At 39.6% G+C, this 18,061-nt stretch overlaps 2 protein-coding genes across 3 annotated transcripts in view; both read left to right on the forward strand.

Moving 5' to 3' along the window:
* abcc3 (ATP-binding cassette, sub-family C (CFTR/MRP), member 3) overlaps nt 1-9,973 on the forward strand; it is a 34,861-nt gene extending 24,888 nt beyond the window's left edge. Inside the window, exons 21-31 of one of the 2 annotated variants that reach the window (XM_057055874.1) lie at nt 70-223; nt 545-752; nt 2,295-2,608; nt 3,970-4,169; nt 5,206-5,332; nt 5,712-5,813; nt 6,176-6,322; nt 6,400-6,558; nt 7,087-7,253; nt 7,326-7,520; nt 8,005-9,973. In XM_057055874.1, the coding sequence (XP_056911854.1) occupies nt 70-223; nt 545-752; nt 2,295-2,608; nt 3,970-4,169; nt 5,206-5,332; nt 5,712-5,813; nt 6,176-6,322; nt 6,400-6,558; nt 7,087-7,253; nt 7,326-7,520; nt 8,005-8,116 (1,885 nt within the window). In that variant the 3' untranslated portion in view covers nt 8,117-9,973. Of the gene's footprint in view, nt 1-69; nt 224-544; nt 753-1,069; nt 1,381-2,294; nt 2,609-3,969; nt 4,170-5,205; nt 5,333-5,711; nt 5,814-6,175; nt 6,323-6,399; nt 6,559-7,086; nt 7,254-7,325; nt 7,521-8,004 lie in introns of both variants that reach the window. The other variant, XM_057055882.1, reaches the window with a different exon arrangement.
* A 4,700-nt stretch (nt 9,974-14,673) lies between these two features.
* Nucleotides 14,674-18,061, forward strand: wfikkn2b (WAP, follistatin/kazal, immunoglobulin, kunitz and netrin domain containing 2b). Its single transcript, XM_057056542.1, has 2 exons — nt 14,674-15,075; nt 15,910-18,061. The coding sequence occupies exons 1-2, from the start codon at nt 14,890-14,892 to the stop codon at nt 17,452-17,454; spliced, it is 1,731 nt and encodes a 576-aa protein (XP_056912522.1). The 5' UTR covers nt 14,674-14,889; the 3' UTR covers nt 17,455-18,061.

An 18,061-nucleotide genomic window follows, 5' to 3' on the forward strand; every position in this document is an offset into this window, starting at 1 on the left:
TCTGACAGTAGTGGGCTTCAGTTAAGTCTCCTCTGTTTCACTAAGCTATAATTGTTCCCCTGACTACAGGCAAATTAGTGTAATTTCAGCAGATGGGGAGAATGCTCGATGTCGCTCAGTGAAGAGACATGCCTGCAGTCAGAGGAAACATGCTGGCATGCAAGAGAAGAAACCTCAACAAACGGAGAAACTCATTCAGGCAGAGACCACAGAAACGGGCAGAGTTAGTGTTTGATATCTTACCTTTCGTATCAACCAATCTTTCTATTTGCTAACTCTACTAACAAGTTACAACAAATACTGTATACTAAAAACTCTTTTAAAAAATATATATATATTTTTTCCCTTAATTTTTTTCCAAATCGGTTTACTAGACAAATCGGTTTACTGAAGTCAGCTGCAGGCCTTGTCTCTGTAGCAGTGCTCTATTTGACTTATTACATTATGTTTGTATGTTTATGTGTGCATTGTATGTTTATAAATGTAAAGAGACAACAGAGTAAACTGATATCAGTCTCTTAACTGCTCTGTCACTCCTTATCAGGTGAAAACCAAAGTGTACTTGGAGTATGTCAAGGCTGTGGGACCCTTGCTATCAGTGTTTATCTGTTTCCTGTATGGCTGCCAAAGCGCTGCTGCCATTGGTGCAAACATCTGGCTCAGCCAGTGGACCAATGATGCTTCAACGAATCAGACTCAAGAAAATATTAATATGAGGGTGGGGGTGTATGCAGCACTGGGCCTTGCACAAGGTGAGAATGGCAAATTCCACATTAAACTATAATAATTGTTTATTTAGTCTTGCTCAATTGCTCAATTTCCCCCTGGTGCCAAATGTCACATTCATCAACATCCATATCTAAAGTTGATTTGCACATTTCTTATCATAGGATCACATACAGGTTTTACAAATAGCTCATTGGTTTAATGCTCCTCCTTTTTCCAGTCTCTGCATTGAGAAGAGATCCTGAATTTCTGTTAAAAATCCCATTGCTTTTACATACTATATTAACATCTTCCTCTCCATTATCTTTTCTTATATCTCCACTCCTCTAATTCCTTCCTGCAGGTATCCTGATCATGATCTCTTCCTTCACACTAGCCATGGGGAACATCGGTGCTGCCAGGAAATTGCACCATAATCTGCTCCTCAACAAACTTCACACGCCCCAGTCTTTCTTTGACACCACACCTATAGGACGCATTATCAATCGCTTCTCCAAGGACATCTACGTGATAGATGAAGCTCTGCCAGCTACTGTGCTCATGCTGCTGGGCACCGTCTTTGTTTCTCTCTCCACCATTATAGTTATTGTCTCCAGCACTCCCATCTTCCTCGTTGTCATAGTGCCTTTGGCTTTCATATACGTTTTTGTTCAGGTATTTGAAAAAATGTTGTCAAATATTTTCTTATGATCCTCTTTTGTGAATTTACTCTTTCTCTTACTGAAATGCTTTGTGGCATGCAAATGGATGCAGCAACACTTTATAACCTAACCTTCCTTCCCTTGGTTTTCTCTGTACCATGCCATGCATTTGGCCTTGATGAGCATCCATCTTCACTCTTCCTTTTAACCAGTTCACTTTGCTCTTTCCACAGCCCAAGCACTTCCTGTTCCAAATGCTTCCACATCCTGTCACACCTACACACCCACACGATTATTTCCTGCATATGAAATATTTATGCTAGGAAGTAATTTTGAATGATCTATACCCTCCATCTAGTGGCAGCTACGTGTTACTACAGCACTGTAATGCCATGGACAAATCCAAAGTAAGATTTCTGCGTTGACTGGACTTGCTAGGGTTTTCTTGAAGACACTTTGCCTTCCCTTGCCTTCTTCAGTTCTGAAAAATGTGTTCAAGAAAATCCGAGCAAGACCAGTCGACACAGAACTCTTACTTTGGATAACTATGACCTAGATTAATCTAATTAGACACCATGGGCAAATATTTCAATAACATAACACCTTTTATAGACAATGATAAAAACTCATTTTTTTCCCTAATAGTCTAATAAACCAGAGCTTTCACTAAGGATTTTATTTTGCTGTGTCAGCTCATATAATACAATGAATACCAAAACAACTCCAAAATACGTTCTTAATTAGCTGGAGCAGCACACACATGAACAAAAAACAGCACCACTAAAAAAGTGATTTAAAAAACTGTTCCTTTTGTCTTTTGAGTCAATAGGACGCACTCGAAGGGTAAATGTGATAGAGATAAGGCAAACTGCCATTTCATTGGACATCAGCAACTGACCCCTCCCCCCCCTTCCCCCCTTCTCACAGGTGTGCTGTTGTTGGTTAACTGCCTGTTGTGCCGGATCCACAGTATGCTGCTGGCAGCCAGCCTCATGCACCACAACATGCTTCAGAGGGTCTTGCAAGCCCCGCAGGCCTTCTTTGAGAGCACCCCCACTGGGCGGTTACTAAACCGCTTCAGCAAAGACGTGGATACTATAGATTTCCACATCCCAGACAATATTGACATATGGATGCGCACTTTCTGGTACACACTGAATGTGCTGCTCATATGCTCTGCCCTCACCCCAATGTTCCTCATAGTCATAGCCCCATTATTGGTGTTCTTTTGGTGGGTTCAGGTAAATAGGAAATAAGACTGACTGATTAACATGATATGTATGTTTGAGTGTGTTTGTTGCATGCAGTTAAAGTATTGATTACTGCTGTTCTAGTGCAATAGGTGGTGTGTCTCTGCTAGTTCAGTAGACATAGCAACTAGGGGCCCCATGTGGATAGCTGTAGATCCAACAGTTGCACAACCTCAGCTTTCATTTCATCCATTTAACATTTTAATTTTGATTAATTCTTAAAGGCAAATCTGCTGTGGTCTGTCATTTAGGGGTTTGTGAGTGTAGACTTTATTAAAGATATAATTTTCCATTTGAAAATGTACTACTGTATTCACAACTGATTTAGTTCCACAAAATAACAACTGCACAATTTGATGGCCCAAAAAGTAGTGTTTCAAAACCATTGGGCTACTTAAAGAAAAATGCAGTTGTGGGATTTATCATATTCAGGATATCCCCACCTGTACCAGTAATCACAAAATTGCTTCCTGATGTCTTCGCTATCATAATTGTATACTGCAATTGTAGCATTACATCATAATGTACAGTTTGTTGTTCTTTTCATCCTGTTTGTCTGCTTCATCTTGTTGGAGCACTATAATTTCAGCATTAAGCCTGCAGGTTGCATGTTGTTTACCAGACTAGAGCTGCTGCCGGGCAAGACTATAGCTATTAAAGTAAATAACAGACACCTATTTATGAGACATTTAATAGCCAAATGAGTGCATAGATGCAAGAAATTAAAAGTTTCAATTAAATCTACGTTCCTAGACAGTTTTCAGAGAACACAAAGAAGGCAGTTAGTCATAAATCACACAAAACACCAGGAATAATCATGATTTCAAAGCAAGGGGGTATGTAAGGTCTGTGGGCTGATGTTAAATTATATTTACTAACCTCCAAATCACTAACTTCACGCATCATCCTATTTTCCTAACATCTATCCTGCATGACCTTTGCCTGTGCTGCAAAATTTATTTTTAAACTTTAGCTTCTATACTTAATTACTTCCCAAATAAATAAGCTTTATTTTATATATATAACTTATTTTATTTTATTTTTTAGTCAATAACTTTTATTTTATTGCAGAAAATAGTTGTGGAGAAAACACCTGCAGTTAAACAACTTTCTCATAAGACACACTGTTAAGTTGCCTCCACTAAGAGGTTTATATAACGAGCTGGCGTCCTAACAAAAATGTGAAAATTGGAATATCAAAAGAGTGCTGTAGGTGTTTTGTTCACACAGATTTTCTTTATTACTCTGTGTGAATGTCTGTGTGTGTGGGCTCATCTGTGTTCGTCACATACATCTACATTATGCAGAATCATGTTCACCTGTAATGTGTTTTGTTTTTTAACCCCCTGTAGAGATTTTATGTTGCAACGTCTCGGCAGCTAAAGCGTCTGGAGTCAGTCAGCCGCTCCCCGATATACTCCCATTTCTCTGAGACCGTCACTGGCTGTAGTGTAATCCGAGCCTATGGCAGACGTTCTGCCTTTGTTCTGATGAGTGATAAGAAAGTGGATGACAACCAAAAGAGTTACTACCCTGGTATTGTATCCAATAGGTAAGTGTCAGCTCATCAAGTCGGCAGCTGTGATCCAGTCTCTTCTGTCCTTCTGTACACAGCATCTGTACACAGCCTTAAGGGAAAAGGTTTTCTTCTTGTTTTATAACTTTGGGTCTGCTTCTCATTCCTAAACAGATTTATGAGAACCATGTAGTTGTTTAGTAGTTGTTATGATTATCCATCAGTTTCTTTGAAAGATTTACTTTTTCCCCAACTATAAATACAGTCATTAAATCTATTCATTCCCTCTTCTGATAGTTAGCCTTTCAGTTCCCCCAGATTCATAACAAAAACCTTTCCAATGCCACCATTGGGTGTCACTGTGTAGAAGAAATGGAAATAGCAATATCACATGTTTTTAAAAAAACAACCTAAGAAATGAAATTACTGTTTTTTATGGGGAAATACAGATAATTATTATGATTGTTAAACAAAAGCAAAGGCAACCAAGCTAATGCACAGAAGCTATGGTGATTTAACCAGAATGTGTGTTCATCATACCCGTATTCCTTTTTTCCTGCATTTGGCTGACTAAACTGCCAAATATTGCCAAATATTAAATCCACAGAGACACTGGTTCAACACGTTGAAAATAATGATCAATGGCAGTATCCTATTGATATAATCACATGTTCTATAGGCTTCATATCACTACCATATCTCGATTTTAAATATAAAAATATCCCTTAGACCTTTGTCATCAGCTGTGCACCCTGTGGCCCCTGCTGATCACATATTTTATTAATATTATAAATGAAAGCCATTATGCATCATTTTATCTGGAGTCTCAAATGCTAATCTGTCATTCCTTTGTGAAGAAACACTGGTATGGTATAGATATCTACTGCCAGACACTCCCTAAATATACACACTGCAGAACCTCAGAGAGTCATTGTAGATGCTCGTGTTAATTGTAATTGAGATGGTTTGAAATTGTCACTCCGAATTCTTATGAACATGATCAATGCCAGAAACATTGAGTTCATCAGCTCTTATTATGGTGTGTTGCAACCATAACCCTGCTCTGACACAGGTGGCTTGGCGTGCGTATCGAGTTCATCGGGAACTGCGTCGTGTTGTTTGCTGCACTGTTTGCTGTTACTGGGAAGGAGAGTCTCAATCCTGGCCTCGTGGGTTTGTCAGTCTCCTATGCGCTGCAGGTACAAAACCTTAATTTATGTCAAAGTTTATCATCATTTTCAACAACAGCATTTTGTTCTCATAAGCTGAAAAGCATACATCAACATATTAAACAAAAGCTAAGGCCGTAGGTCAGTAATCGTGAAAGAAGTGTAAGAATTTCAATTCATTTTTTAAAATCTTCAGATTATTAGTTTTGGGTTTCTTTTACAAAATTTGATTTTTTTTCAAGAGAATACCTCATCCAGGTAATATATCATTTGCATTGCAGTTTTCCAAGTGTCCTGTGATTCAGTTCCAGTTTATAGTGATGTCAGGGGATTACATTTATGGCATTTAGTCTAAAAAACAGGTAGAACTGTGGAATTTCTGTAGAAAGGCATTCCTTTGTTTTTGTAGGTGACCATGTCTCTGAACTGGATGGTGAGAATGTCTTCAGATCTGGAGAACAACATTGTGGCAGTGGAAAGAGTCAAAGAGTACTCTGAGACCAAGACAGAGGTGTGCGCGCGCATGTGTGTGTGTGTGTCTGTGTGTGTGTTTGTTTGTTTAAAAATCTTTCATGTTGCCATGTTTTGATGTTAGAATATATAGACTGATAGTCAGATCCAGTATTTTTACTGTACACAGTATATGTGTACTGCAGTAATGATAGTATTCTGTACCTGGTAGAGCTGTTAGGCAAAGCTTTTGTTTTAGGCATCCATTTTGTCCCATAGGGAAAATAAAGTTTTGACAACCTTGACAGACTCTGAGCACACTGGCCAACTCTCTGAGTGATAAACAAATCAACTGTGCTCAAAGCCAACCAGACTAATGACTTCTTCAGAACATTTTCCTAAATGCTGTGTTTATGTTCACAGGCCCCCTGGGTGGTGGAGGACAAGAGGCCGCCACCTGAGTGGCCCATGGAGGGAAATGTTGAGTTCCATGATTACAGTGTACGCTACAGAGAAGGACTAGACCTTGTCTTAAAGAAACTTAACCTGAGTGTCAAAGGAGGGGAGAAGGTAAGGAGATGAGGATTACTGAAAAGTTAAGAGATGGACTGGATGGTTTTCTAATGTCTGTGTTTTTGTGAGCCCAGATTGGCATTGTGGGTCGCACAGGTGCTGGCAAGTCCTCCATGACTCTTTGCCTCTTCAGACTGCTAGAAGCCGCGGCGGGAGAGATCACCATCGATGATGTGACAATATCTGAAATAGGCCTTCATGACCTGAGGTCCAAACTCACCATCATCCCACAGGTACAAAAGTGACAGGGATATTTTTACAGATCCAGTGTTTTTGTTTTGTTTTTTCCTAGCACAAGCATGTCAGTCTACATAACAACTTTTCTTTTGACTTGGTTTTCTCATTATAGTTGCCACTATCTTAGTTCTGCACTGGAGCTGCACTGTAACTGTTTCTGCTAAAAACGTCATGAATAGAATACTTTGTTCAACCAAACAAACTTTGGCAGCACATAATTATGGTCAGGTGACTCGGCCTTTTTTGGAAACGCACAGCTTTGGAAATCATAGAATTCCATTTCACTTTAACACTGGAGTTGGGATTCCACTTAAAAGCAAGATTTGTAGGACCTCTCATGGGGACTAAAGGACACAAATAATCAGATTTATTAAACGGTGATAAACAAATTGTATGTTCATACAAACGTAAGGGAAATAATTCTTACTTTTAAACATAAAAGTATGTTGGTGATGACCCATGTCAACAGACCCGATTTGTGTCTGATTGTCTTTAAAGGTCTTGGTATATTTTCTCTGTTACAGGAGCCTGTACTGTTTTCAGGCACTCTTAGAATGAACCTGGATCCCTTTGACAAGTACAGTGATGAAGAGGTGTGGAAAGCACTTCAACATTCCCATCTTGAAAAGTTTGTCAGCAACCAACCAGCAAAGTTGGAGCTGGAGTGTTCAGAGGGTGGGGAGAATCTCAGGTAGGCTCGGATGATAGCTGCAATGCTATCAAAAATGGCAAAGTTGTGTTTGAACAATTGTCATATTTCCAGCGTTGGCCAGCGGCAGCTGGTGTGTTTGGCTCGAGCTCTCCTAAGGAAAACCAGGATCCTCATCCTGGATGAAGCTACAGCTGCTATTGACCTGGAGACGGATGACCTTATCCAGTCCACCATTCGTACTCAGTTTGAAGACTGCACAGTTTTCACAATCGCCCACAGGCTCAATACAATTATGGACTACACAAGGTTCAGTATATAGCACAACAAGCCACCCTAATGCTTACTCAGTATAGTGAAAAGGGTTCTTACCCAAGTCATCGTAATCATCTCATATTTTGATTATACACCTGAATATTGTGCAGATATAGAGCAATTATTTATAGCTGTTCATGTAAGACATTTAAGTAGCTCCATCTATATCCAGTTGCCAGTAGAGTCTACTTGGTGTGGTTGTTCTTGTTGGGAAATGTCCTTCCATAGATCAGTAGTTTAGTGCAGTTATTACTGTCATCACCTAGTAGCAATAAGGTTGTGGGTTCAATTCCAGGCAAGAGGCCTTTTTCTGGTGGGAGATATTGCATTTTGCATATATCTACATGGGGCAATCTCCAGGTACTCTGGTTCTATACCACAGACCAAAGACATACACACCATGTTGAAGTGCGTGTTTCCTCTGCTAGACTAGTTTTAACCACTTTCTAACTAAGCCTTTCTATTTCTGTTATTGCAGAGTGCTGGTGTTAGACAAGGGACAGATTGCAGAGTTCGATACTCCTACAAACCTCATATCCCAGAAAGGAATCTTCTATGGAATGTCAAAGGATGCAGGCCTGACACAGTAGAGTTGGCTCTTTATCCACATGTTGCAAAGCAAGAGTGATCTTGAATTTAAAAGTGGAAATGTACCATGTTTGTTGTGTATTTCTTTCATTATTTCAGAACATTTGCTTGTTTTGACTGAATTGTGAACTTCTTTGCAGACTTGGATCATTTAGAAGCTGAATCTATATCAGGACATTCATTTACCTTGTTGTTGTTTCTGGCACTGACTGTAATGTACTAGAATTGGACAAACCGTTTCTTTCAGTAGGAATCAATTAGAAAAAGCCATATGTGCATGTACTTGATGATCCAAGTCTGCCATTTAGTGCCTTCTGCCAGAGGAAAGCCAGTGAATGTATCATGAATCATTTGACTGCTGCAAAACAAACAACATCATAAATGAAAACAAAGAGGAACTTTTTTATTTTATTTTGTGCTGTTTTAACTTAGTTTTTTTTTAAATTTACAAAGAGAAATACTGTGCCACTGTACTTTCCACATAGAAACAATTTTTGTAATACACCCACATATTTTTGTACTATATCATTATTTAAACTACTTTTAAAGAATTGTTTAATCGAGGGATGTGTGCTCAGTTAATTATGTCATGATTTTGTGAACCAAATATTAAAAAAACTTGAATTCTGTATCACCAAAATATATTATGTTAAAATGCATGTATGAATAAAAATGTGCTCTTTTAAAACTAGTTAATTGTGCTTGATAAACAGGATGGATTAAACCACTATACAGACAATGTATAATGCTGCTTTGGGCCTAGGCTGCTGAGGCACAGCCACATGTTCCACTGAACACCGACCTCTGATTCCACTGATCACCACAGTTCTAGTTTTGTATTTTTAGGATAACTAACACTTCCCAATGTATTTTCATATATGTCTGTTCATCTCTTCTTTCTGCCCTTCCCAACTGTCCTACATCCTCTTCACCTCCTCCTTTACCCCCATATGAGTTTGTTCAAGGTTTCTTCCTATTAAAAAAAAAATTCCTGCCACTTTTCCTTGGTCAAAGGTCAGGCTGTGGGTTTCTGTAAAGTGCCCAGGCAATAACAATTTGTAATATTTGATAAATAATGTTGAACCAAACTGAAAAATTATGTCATAGAAAATGGGAACCTACGTTGACTCAACTGTGTATTAACTCGGAATAAACATAAAGGCAACAAGGCCTCGTATAGTGGGGAAATTAATACATGAAGACAGTACAATACGGTGAAGAAGATTCAACACATTTAGTCCTGGCGAGTTGTGTAAACGCATATATCATTAATACTCCACTAGAGGGCACTCCAGTCACCTTCATCCATTGTACTGTCTGCTCATTCTGCCGTGTTCATTACAATAGTGACAGAAACAGCCACATACAGGCACGCACACAAACCCTCCACAGGAAACAGCCATCCTGCATGTGTTGATGAGCAAAACGTTGGGCCATTTATCTGCACATAAGTGATTTTGGTGACATTTTCACAAAACAAGGGTGCTTTGTGAAGTTTTTATGAATTCAAATGAGAGGTGAATGATGTTTCTTTATATTGTCTGCTTTTTCAAATACAATTTTGGTAGAAGTGGTGCAGTGTGAATTAATTGTGAATCATCTAAAATGTTTTTTTTTTCCATTTCTAGTCAATGTATATATGTGCAAGTCTTGAAAAACTGATGTAACTTGTTTCTTTTTTCTCCATTTCAATGCGGCTAGCTTTAACAAATTTATTATTGTCATGTATCTAAATTTCTAAATAAAATTATTATCCTTAGACAGCCGGAAATGTTTGAAGGGTTCTGAATATTTATTCCTGTTAATTATCTAATGGGCAATATTCTTTCTCTGAAAAAATAAAGCATTCATAATTTAAATTTAATTGTTTGATTTGGTAAATATCCTCATATGTGTCAGCCAAAGAAACATGGCTTTGTTTTTTTATTACACTTTTAATAGACCTGTTAGGGTTGGACTTAGACTCGTTAAGATGATGAAGTCCTTAAGTTCCCTGGGTTAATGTTTAATTCTGCAAATGGCACAGCAGTGTAGTTGAGGAAAGTTTCTACTATTATTATGGAAGCTTGTATCCTCAAATGACCGTTTGCCTGAGGGCATGCATGTCTTATTATGTCTTTCTGTTCAGGGTATAGTATTACCTAATTTCACAGATTATGTTTTCTTAAGTAGAAAAACAAATCAGCCTATAATTTCTTACAAATGTGTAGCCCTCATCTGCCAGTTGTCAGTGTATTGGACATTTTTACATTATATATATTTTTTGTGCTGGAAAAAGCTACACTATATAATTTAATTTATTTCAGTGGCAAAGGTTTGAGGATTTATTTCCAACTGCAGTTCTCAGACTTCATTATTCTGTCAATCATGAAAAGTCATCCTGGCCCAGATGCAGCAAAAGAGACCCAAACCCTGATAGTGGAATGTTTCGCAAGGGGTAATGTTTTTATGCTAGAATGTTTTTAGACAAGCAGCTCCCAATTTCACATTTCAATTAATTATTTTTTCAATCACATTAAAAAAATGGAATAATTTTCTTATTGGAGAACAAAAAGCAATGCCAATTAGCACCAGTTCTGTTTTTGTGAAATCAATAACATTAGTTCTTTAGACATGATTTGTCACTGCTGATTGAGTAACAATGGTCTTAAATTTCATGAAGGAGATACCAGATGAAAACCAAGCACAACAGGATAGATGGAGGAGGCCTACAACATTCATGTGCTAATCAGACATTGAACCCTGCCTTCCTTCTAATGCATGACAACAACCGGCCTTGTGTCTCAAGGATGTCAGCAGTTCCTGGATGATGAAAGCATTGATGCACACCTGATACCCCATCCTGAAGCTAATCCAATCACAGAAGCTGAGGGGTGCTCTAGCACAGGTCTGTGAAGGGCTGCTCCGAGAGACCATTAATCATCTCATCAGAACTGTCCCCAGATATTGTTGGGAGAGCTTGTGGAGGTTGTACACACTAGTAAGTCATATTTCATGAGCATGAGTGTGGTGAGGATGGGGTTGTTGACTGTGACTTGAGTATTCTAGGGTTACATGTTCCCTTTATGCTTTTGAGAAGTACGTCATAATATTGGAGGTTAGGAAATGATTCAGTAGATTCAAAAGAAACATCTCACAGTTTGTATTCTTAACCCCTTTCAGGGTCATAGAGAGGGTACACAATGGGCAAAGGCAGGGCCCTCCACTGGATGAGTTGTCAGTTCACCACAGGGTCCTCTATGGGCATTTCTGGGTTTGGTACCTTGTTCAAGGGTCCCTTGGCAGTGTTCTAAAGATGTTCTGGCACCTTCCCCTACTACCAGAACATCTTCCATGTTTTGACTGCACTGGGGCTTGAACTGAGAACCCTCTGCATCTCAGGCCAGTTCCCAACAGACCACCACCACCCACATCATCACCACCCACATCATAAAGTATATAAATATATATTATATATATATAAGTAATACATTTTGTAAACATTTCAGAAAACAGTCTCTCGAACTTGTAATTTAAATACTGCAATATGTATCTACAAGACGCAAAATGTTGCTAGTACAATATCTGAATTGGAAAAATGTGCCTTAAAATTCTACTGTAAAATATCAAAATGAAATTTCTGTCTTGATGCCAATTTCACAACCATCAGATGACACAATTGTTCATAAAAACCAAAATTATGAGATCACAAAATTTTCACTTTTTCAGAGAAGAGAACTGGAGTTTCATCATCTTCCTAATTTGATGCACACTGTTGACATGTTGATTTTTGCTGATCACCAGTACAAATGAACCCAAATACAGCATTAAAGACAAGAATTAAAAGATGCTGAAAACAAAATTATGACATTTGGAATCAAAATTGAAATGTTATGTATTGCTGACAATGATTAGGTATTTCCTGCAGCTTCTGGATTTCCAGTTTTCTGGACACACTGTTGCAGTCTTATTCAGATGATGAGTTTTGGGGTGAACCACCCCTCTGAAAACATCACTCCAATTTCTAAAGTTTCACATACTTTTACCATTCCAAATTGAAGGATTTGTTTTTTCAATAAGCAGCCAAGTAAAACATTTCTGTCTCTTTTTTAATTGTAAAAAAAGTCGGGAGGTTTGGTCGTCAGAGTGACCAGAGAAGAATGTTGGGTTTGAAGTCAGTTCAACAATCACAGGAAATATTCCAGACACACACCAAAGGCTCGCTCAAAAATGCTGATTATCTAACCTGCAGAATGTGTGTGGTTGTTTGGTTGCTTGTCTCGCCAGGTGAAAGGGCGCAAATTTAATCTTTCTTACAGGACTGAGACTTGCGGCGATGAACGTTCGCCATGCTTGAAGTAAACACATTTTGTTTATTGGTTTGTTCTTGATGTGTTAAGAACAAACAAGCTCCCACCAACGCTTGCTCACAGCAGGATTCCACTATTATTGCACAAACACTAGTCTAATGATTTGCCTGTCCTCAGCTGAACTGTGGAAATAACCACAGACACACATGCACACACACTCTTCATTCATTAAATGCTCACAAGCAGTGCAGCACATTACCAAATAGCACATTTTCTTTCTCGCTCAAAGATTCGGCATCTTGCTGTCCTCAGATCACCTTTGCCGGCCTTGAAATCAGATCTAAAATTTTCTATTTCTGTGTCTGGTGATTCAAAACTGTAGAATAAAATGCACAATGTACTTGTCAATTTCTCTGAAACTAGATCTTCAGGCAAGTCTACAGATTGTCACAGAACATTTCCCCAGGAATGCACACTACCACACAACAAATGCACTTCAGTTGACTATTTAGAGTAACTAATCATATGTGGGCACACTCTTGGAAATGATGACTTACTGTAATTTTTTCTAATGGCAGATATTTGGTTGCATTGTGTTGCACATTGAGTGTGTGTATGTGTGTGTGTGTGGGGGGGGGGGGGGGGGGGGGGGGGGGGATCTAATAACACGTGCATATCGGGAGCAGAATTTAGCTTTATGAGTTTAATCTAGAACCCAGCCGAGGGGGGTCAACTTGTACCCTCTCACATTTCATTTAATCTATCCACACATGGAATTCCACCCAGAACTCTTTTTATGTCTCAAGGGTTCTGTCAAGGCTTAACACAAAGCAGCTGCTTTCACCTTTGAGGCTAGGAGAGTTTGCATTGAGAATCCACTGAGATCGGATCACCAAATCTACATTTGAGGTTTTCTGGACCTCTTGTTACTACATTATTTTGGCAGTGAAAATACAAATGTGCTCTGGGCCACATATGAAGAACCACCTACTTAGTCTGTATGTTCCATCACTCCTTTTCTTTTGGACCCCCAAAGAAATGGAGGGTTTAACAAATGTATCTGACTAAAACTCAGCAGCTGCAAGGACAGAAATGTTAAACTATGTCTGTTGACATTAACATTATGTGCCAACTCTGTTGTAAACTCTTTTTCTCTGAACATTCAAGAAAAATGTCCCACACCAGATCTTTGTACTTGCCAATTGAGCAACAGTGACAGTAAATTGCATCCCAATTGCTTCCTTCTTATCTATTCCAAACAAATCTCATTGAAAAGAGCCATCATCCCTTACCAAAAGCAAAATTCAGTTGAGAAATACAAGGGAGAATGGAGAGGAAAACCACTGAAAATGTATGTGTATGCATTTTATTTACATACAGAGCAAGGAGAGAAGTTCCAGTTAAGGTGAATATGTGAAGGTGAATATGATTCCAAGACTTCAAACTACAGCATCAACAGTTTTTTCTGTTTTGCTTTTTAATTTCATTTGTTTTTCATAAAGTTCTTTTTCCAATAGTGTCCCTAGTGATGAGGGTTAACATCAGCAGTCATCCATGGTCAAGTTTTCAACGTGAAAGAGTTTTTTGCACTAAGTAGATGTTTCCAACTGTAAAGATTGGATTCATTTCATCCAACCATCCCACTGCATCCACATTTATGCACTTATAATTGTACCATTTAAAGTATCTTAAGTACAGAGATGCTCTTTTGTCTACAGTACAACACCTTCTACCGCGAAAGTACCTGATTATTGTGATGTGCGCGACCACTGGATGGCACTTAATTTAAATTAGAACTGGAAAAAAGATCCAATAAGAACTTGGATCAATTTTGTCGGAACAGACTCACCTTGAACGTATTTTACAAGAATTTTGCTCTTATTATAGCACTTATGGTTTATACAACCACTTCTCTTTCTTTCCATTTATGCGCATGTATGTATCAATTTTCAGCATATTTAGTTGCTTTCATAATAATTAATATACACTACAATTATTAAATCCAGGTGCATTATATATTTCAGTTCTCTAATATTTTGTAAAAGCCTCAAATCGCTTCTCCCCGCGCGTCTTTACGCACGTTGCACTCCGGAACGGCTGGAGCGCACAAAGGGTTAATCCAAGTTAGCAGCAATCCTTTTAACAGGCAGGTGATCCGCAAGGTCCAACCCAAAGCTCATCGGCGCCCCTGATTTCTGAAATCTGTTGTTTAAGCATCTCGGGAACAACCCATTACTGTCATGTTCCACGCAACTTGGCGGGTCACGCTCTCGCCGATGGGTTGGCTTTAAATAGAGCAGAGTGCCTCACCAACTCAGGGTCGCTCAGGTCAAACAAACAGCCAGGACTGTCACTGAGTTCCACAGAAAAGCGACGAACTTCTTTTTCTATCATCAAATATCACTTTCAATAAGTCAAACATTTTGTGTTGCGTTTCACAGATTTTTTTTTAACTTCAGCTTGTTGGGCTGCGCCGCGCTCTGGACATGTGGTGGATGCTGTTTCCACGGTGGATCTGGTTCGTGGCGTGCACGGCAGTGTGGATGGAACACCAGGCTGGAGTCTTGCCTCATGTCATCTACTCACACGCGGGGATCTGCCCCAATGACATGAATCCAAACCTATGGGTGGATGCCATGAGCACGTGTACGCGGGAGTGTGAGTCTGATAAGGTAAAATACTGAGGGGAAAAACATTTAATAGACTATTGGTTTTAAAATATCTTTGTAGCTACTGAAACTAAATACAGCTGTTGCATTTCCTGCCTGTTACATTAAAATATCCCTTAACTGCAATTTGGAGGAAACTATTTTTAATTATTTTTTAACTACACTGCATTACAATAAGTTAAGTTATTATAATTTTTGCTACTCCAATCCCAAAGTAGGAGTTTTAAAATATTTTGTATCAGGAATCAGTTAAAATATATATATTTCTAACATCAAACAGTTTAAAAGGCAAAGTCATAAATCTGAACATAAAGTTTGAATTCATCCAATCAATAATGTTATTGACAGGTCATTTCAATTATTCTAATGCTAGAATTACCTTAAAAATAGTTTTAAAAAAAACCAAAAAAAACCTTAACACTGAATTCTTGTGATTGATTTTTACTTTTTTGAATGAATTGTAGATACCTTTTCTGAAGGCCCATGGAGATGACACAACTGTAACCATGGTTTGCACATAATTAAATAGATTTTTTTGATAATCCATCAAACACTGGTAATCCCTCAAAATTTAAATTATAATAGCAAGGAAAGAACAAAATTTAGATGTTTGCATAATTTTTACAGTCTCAGATCCTTAATCATACTTTGCTGTTGTATCTTCCTTGTTTGTGGGTCCATGAATGTTGCATGAACATCTCACAATTAATAATAGAAGAGACTAAATGCAACTATAGTGCAACTATAAATGAATGTTGACCATGCTGTTTTGTTTTATTGTTCTACAGTTTTATTTTCTGAGCTGCCTTGTTTAATATTTCTTTTCTTGCTGTGCAGGAGTGTGAGTCCTTTGAGAAGTGTTGCCAAAATGTATGTGGAAATCGGAGTTGTGTGGCAGCCCGTTACATGGATGGGAAGAAAGGCCCCATGGGAATGCCCAAACAAGCCTCCTGTGCCAGTTTCATGTGCTCCCAACAAGGGTCTGAGTGCGACATTTGGGACGGACAGCCCGTGTGTAAGTGCCGCGACCGCTGTGAGAGAGAACCTCACTTTACCTGTGCCTCTGATGGCATGACATACTACAACAAGTGCTACATGGATGCTGAGGCCTGCTCCAAGGGCATCACCTTGTCTGTAGTCACCTGTCGCTTTCACCTCTCCTGGCCCAACACCAGCCCCACATTACCCCAGGCCACCACCCTCCGCCCTACCACTGCTCCTCTTCAAGCGACCATCCCACCTCCCACCAATCCTCAATCTCCCATAATGGTCAGCAGTCCCACTCATCAGATGGTGAAAGTAGGTGAAACAGCCAGCTTCCTCTGTGATGTGATGGGTCATCCCCGACCTGAGATCACCTGGGAGAAGCAGCAGCCAGATGGGGCAGACAGGGTCATCATGACGCCTAACCACGTACGAGGAAACATGGTGGTCACAAACATCGGTCAGCTTGTCATCTACAATGCCCAGCCACGTGATTCAGGCATCTACACCTGCGTGGCCCAGAATCCATCTGGGTCAGTTCAGGCAAACCACCCACTCACTGTACTCCCCACAGAGCCTCCTCAGACCTTTGAGCACAAGAACATCACCCGTTGCCCAACTGAAGAGTGTCTGAGACCCACAAATACCTCAGAGGACTGTGGTAGTGAGCTGGAGAAGGTCAGCTGGTACTTTGAACCCAAGACCAACAACTGTTTCTCCTTCACACACTGCAGGAGCAATAGTACACAGACCCAGAAGTTGTTGAACACATATGCAGAGTGCATGGAGTGCTGTGGTCCTGATCTATCAGACCCCTGTGGCCTGAACACTCTGCAGGGACCCTGCAAATCTTACGAGCCACGCTGGGCCTACAGCAGCAGCCTGCATCAGTGCCAGTCCTTCATCTATGGAGGATGTGACGGTAACAACAACAACTTTGAATCAAAAGAAGCCTGCGAAGACATGTGCCCCTACCCAAAAAACCATCACTGCAAGGCCTGCAAAACCAGAGGCAAGATGGTGACGAGCTTTTGCCGCAGCGACTTTGTCATCCTGGGCCACATGACAGAGCTCACAGAGGAGAAGGACTCGGGCCGCGCCCTGGTGATGATTGATGAAATCCTCAAAGATGAAATGATGGGTTTACGCTTCTTTGGGAAGGAGCCCCTTGAGATAACCTTTCTCAACATGGACTGGAACTGTCCGTGTCCGAACATAAAGGAAGGCGCCACAGACGGACAGGTCATCATCATGGGGAACGTGCTTGACGGCATGGCTGTCCTTCAGCCTGAGAGTTACTTAGGTGCTTCCAGCCCTCGGCGAGTGAGGAAGCTGAGAGAGGTGGTCTCAAAGAACACGTGTGATATCCTCAAAATGATCACCAACAGCCCTCAGTAGGGTCAGAAGATGGATGTCAAAGGTGGACTTGACATTTATTTTCACCAGTGTTGATCCATCTAAGAAGCTTTGTTTGTCTCAGTAAGGCATTTTTCATTGTGTGTGGTCTGCAGAGCTACAGTAACGTGTGGCTGTTGATGAGGGGATTCAAATACCGGTAACATGAGGCATTCATGACGATCATCTCTCTGCTATCCTCCCCAAGAGTACAGCTTCTGTTCTACTCTCTCTTGTCTATAACAGGAATGGCAAGCCAGACTAGCCAGACAAGATGAAGTTTCTTTGCTGCAGACCATTTTTTATTTTGACCCTTTCATGTACCAGCTGAACACATGCTGGCTTTACAAGCATGGATCATATTTCTCAGTTGACAGCTTGTATAAATAAAGCAGTAAACATGTGCAGAATACTTAACATTTGGTTGTAAGATATTTTAAATGACCTTATTTTCAGTCATTTTTAACTCTGCGTAGTTCTATAGTGGCTATTTATTCTAATGTAAGCCATTGTGTCATTTTTGTATTTCAGTTTGTCTTTGAAATAAAGTGACTCCTTGTATCTTTTGGGGTAATATGGAAAGAAAATAAAGACACTTGGTTTTCCTAAA

The sequence above is a fragment of the Takifugu flavidus genome, chromosome 1 (assembly GCF_003711565.1).
Source record: "Takifugu flavidus isolate HTHZ2018 chromosome 1, ASM371156v2, whole genome shotgun sequence".
Lineage (NCBI taxonomy): Eukaryota > Metazoa > Chordata > Actinopteri > Tetraodontiformes > Tetraodontidae > Takifugu > Takifugu flavidus.

Bases quoted from the DNA above. Each gene is read 5' to 3' on its own strand.
- wfikkn2b (XM_057056542.1), top strand. From the start codon at position 14,890: ATGTGGTGGATGCTGTTTCCACGGTGGATCTGGTTCGTGGCGTGCACG. The intron at 15,076-15,909 runs GTAAAATACTGA...CTTGCTGTGCAG, and splicing joins GGGAGTGTGAGTCTGATAAG to GAGTGTGAGTCCTTTGAGAA.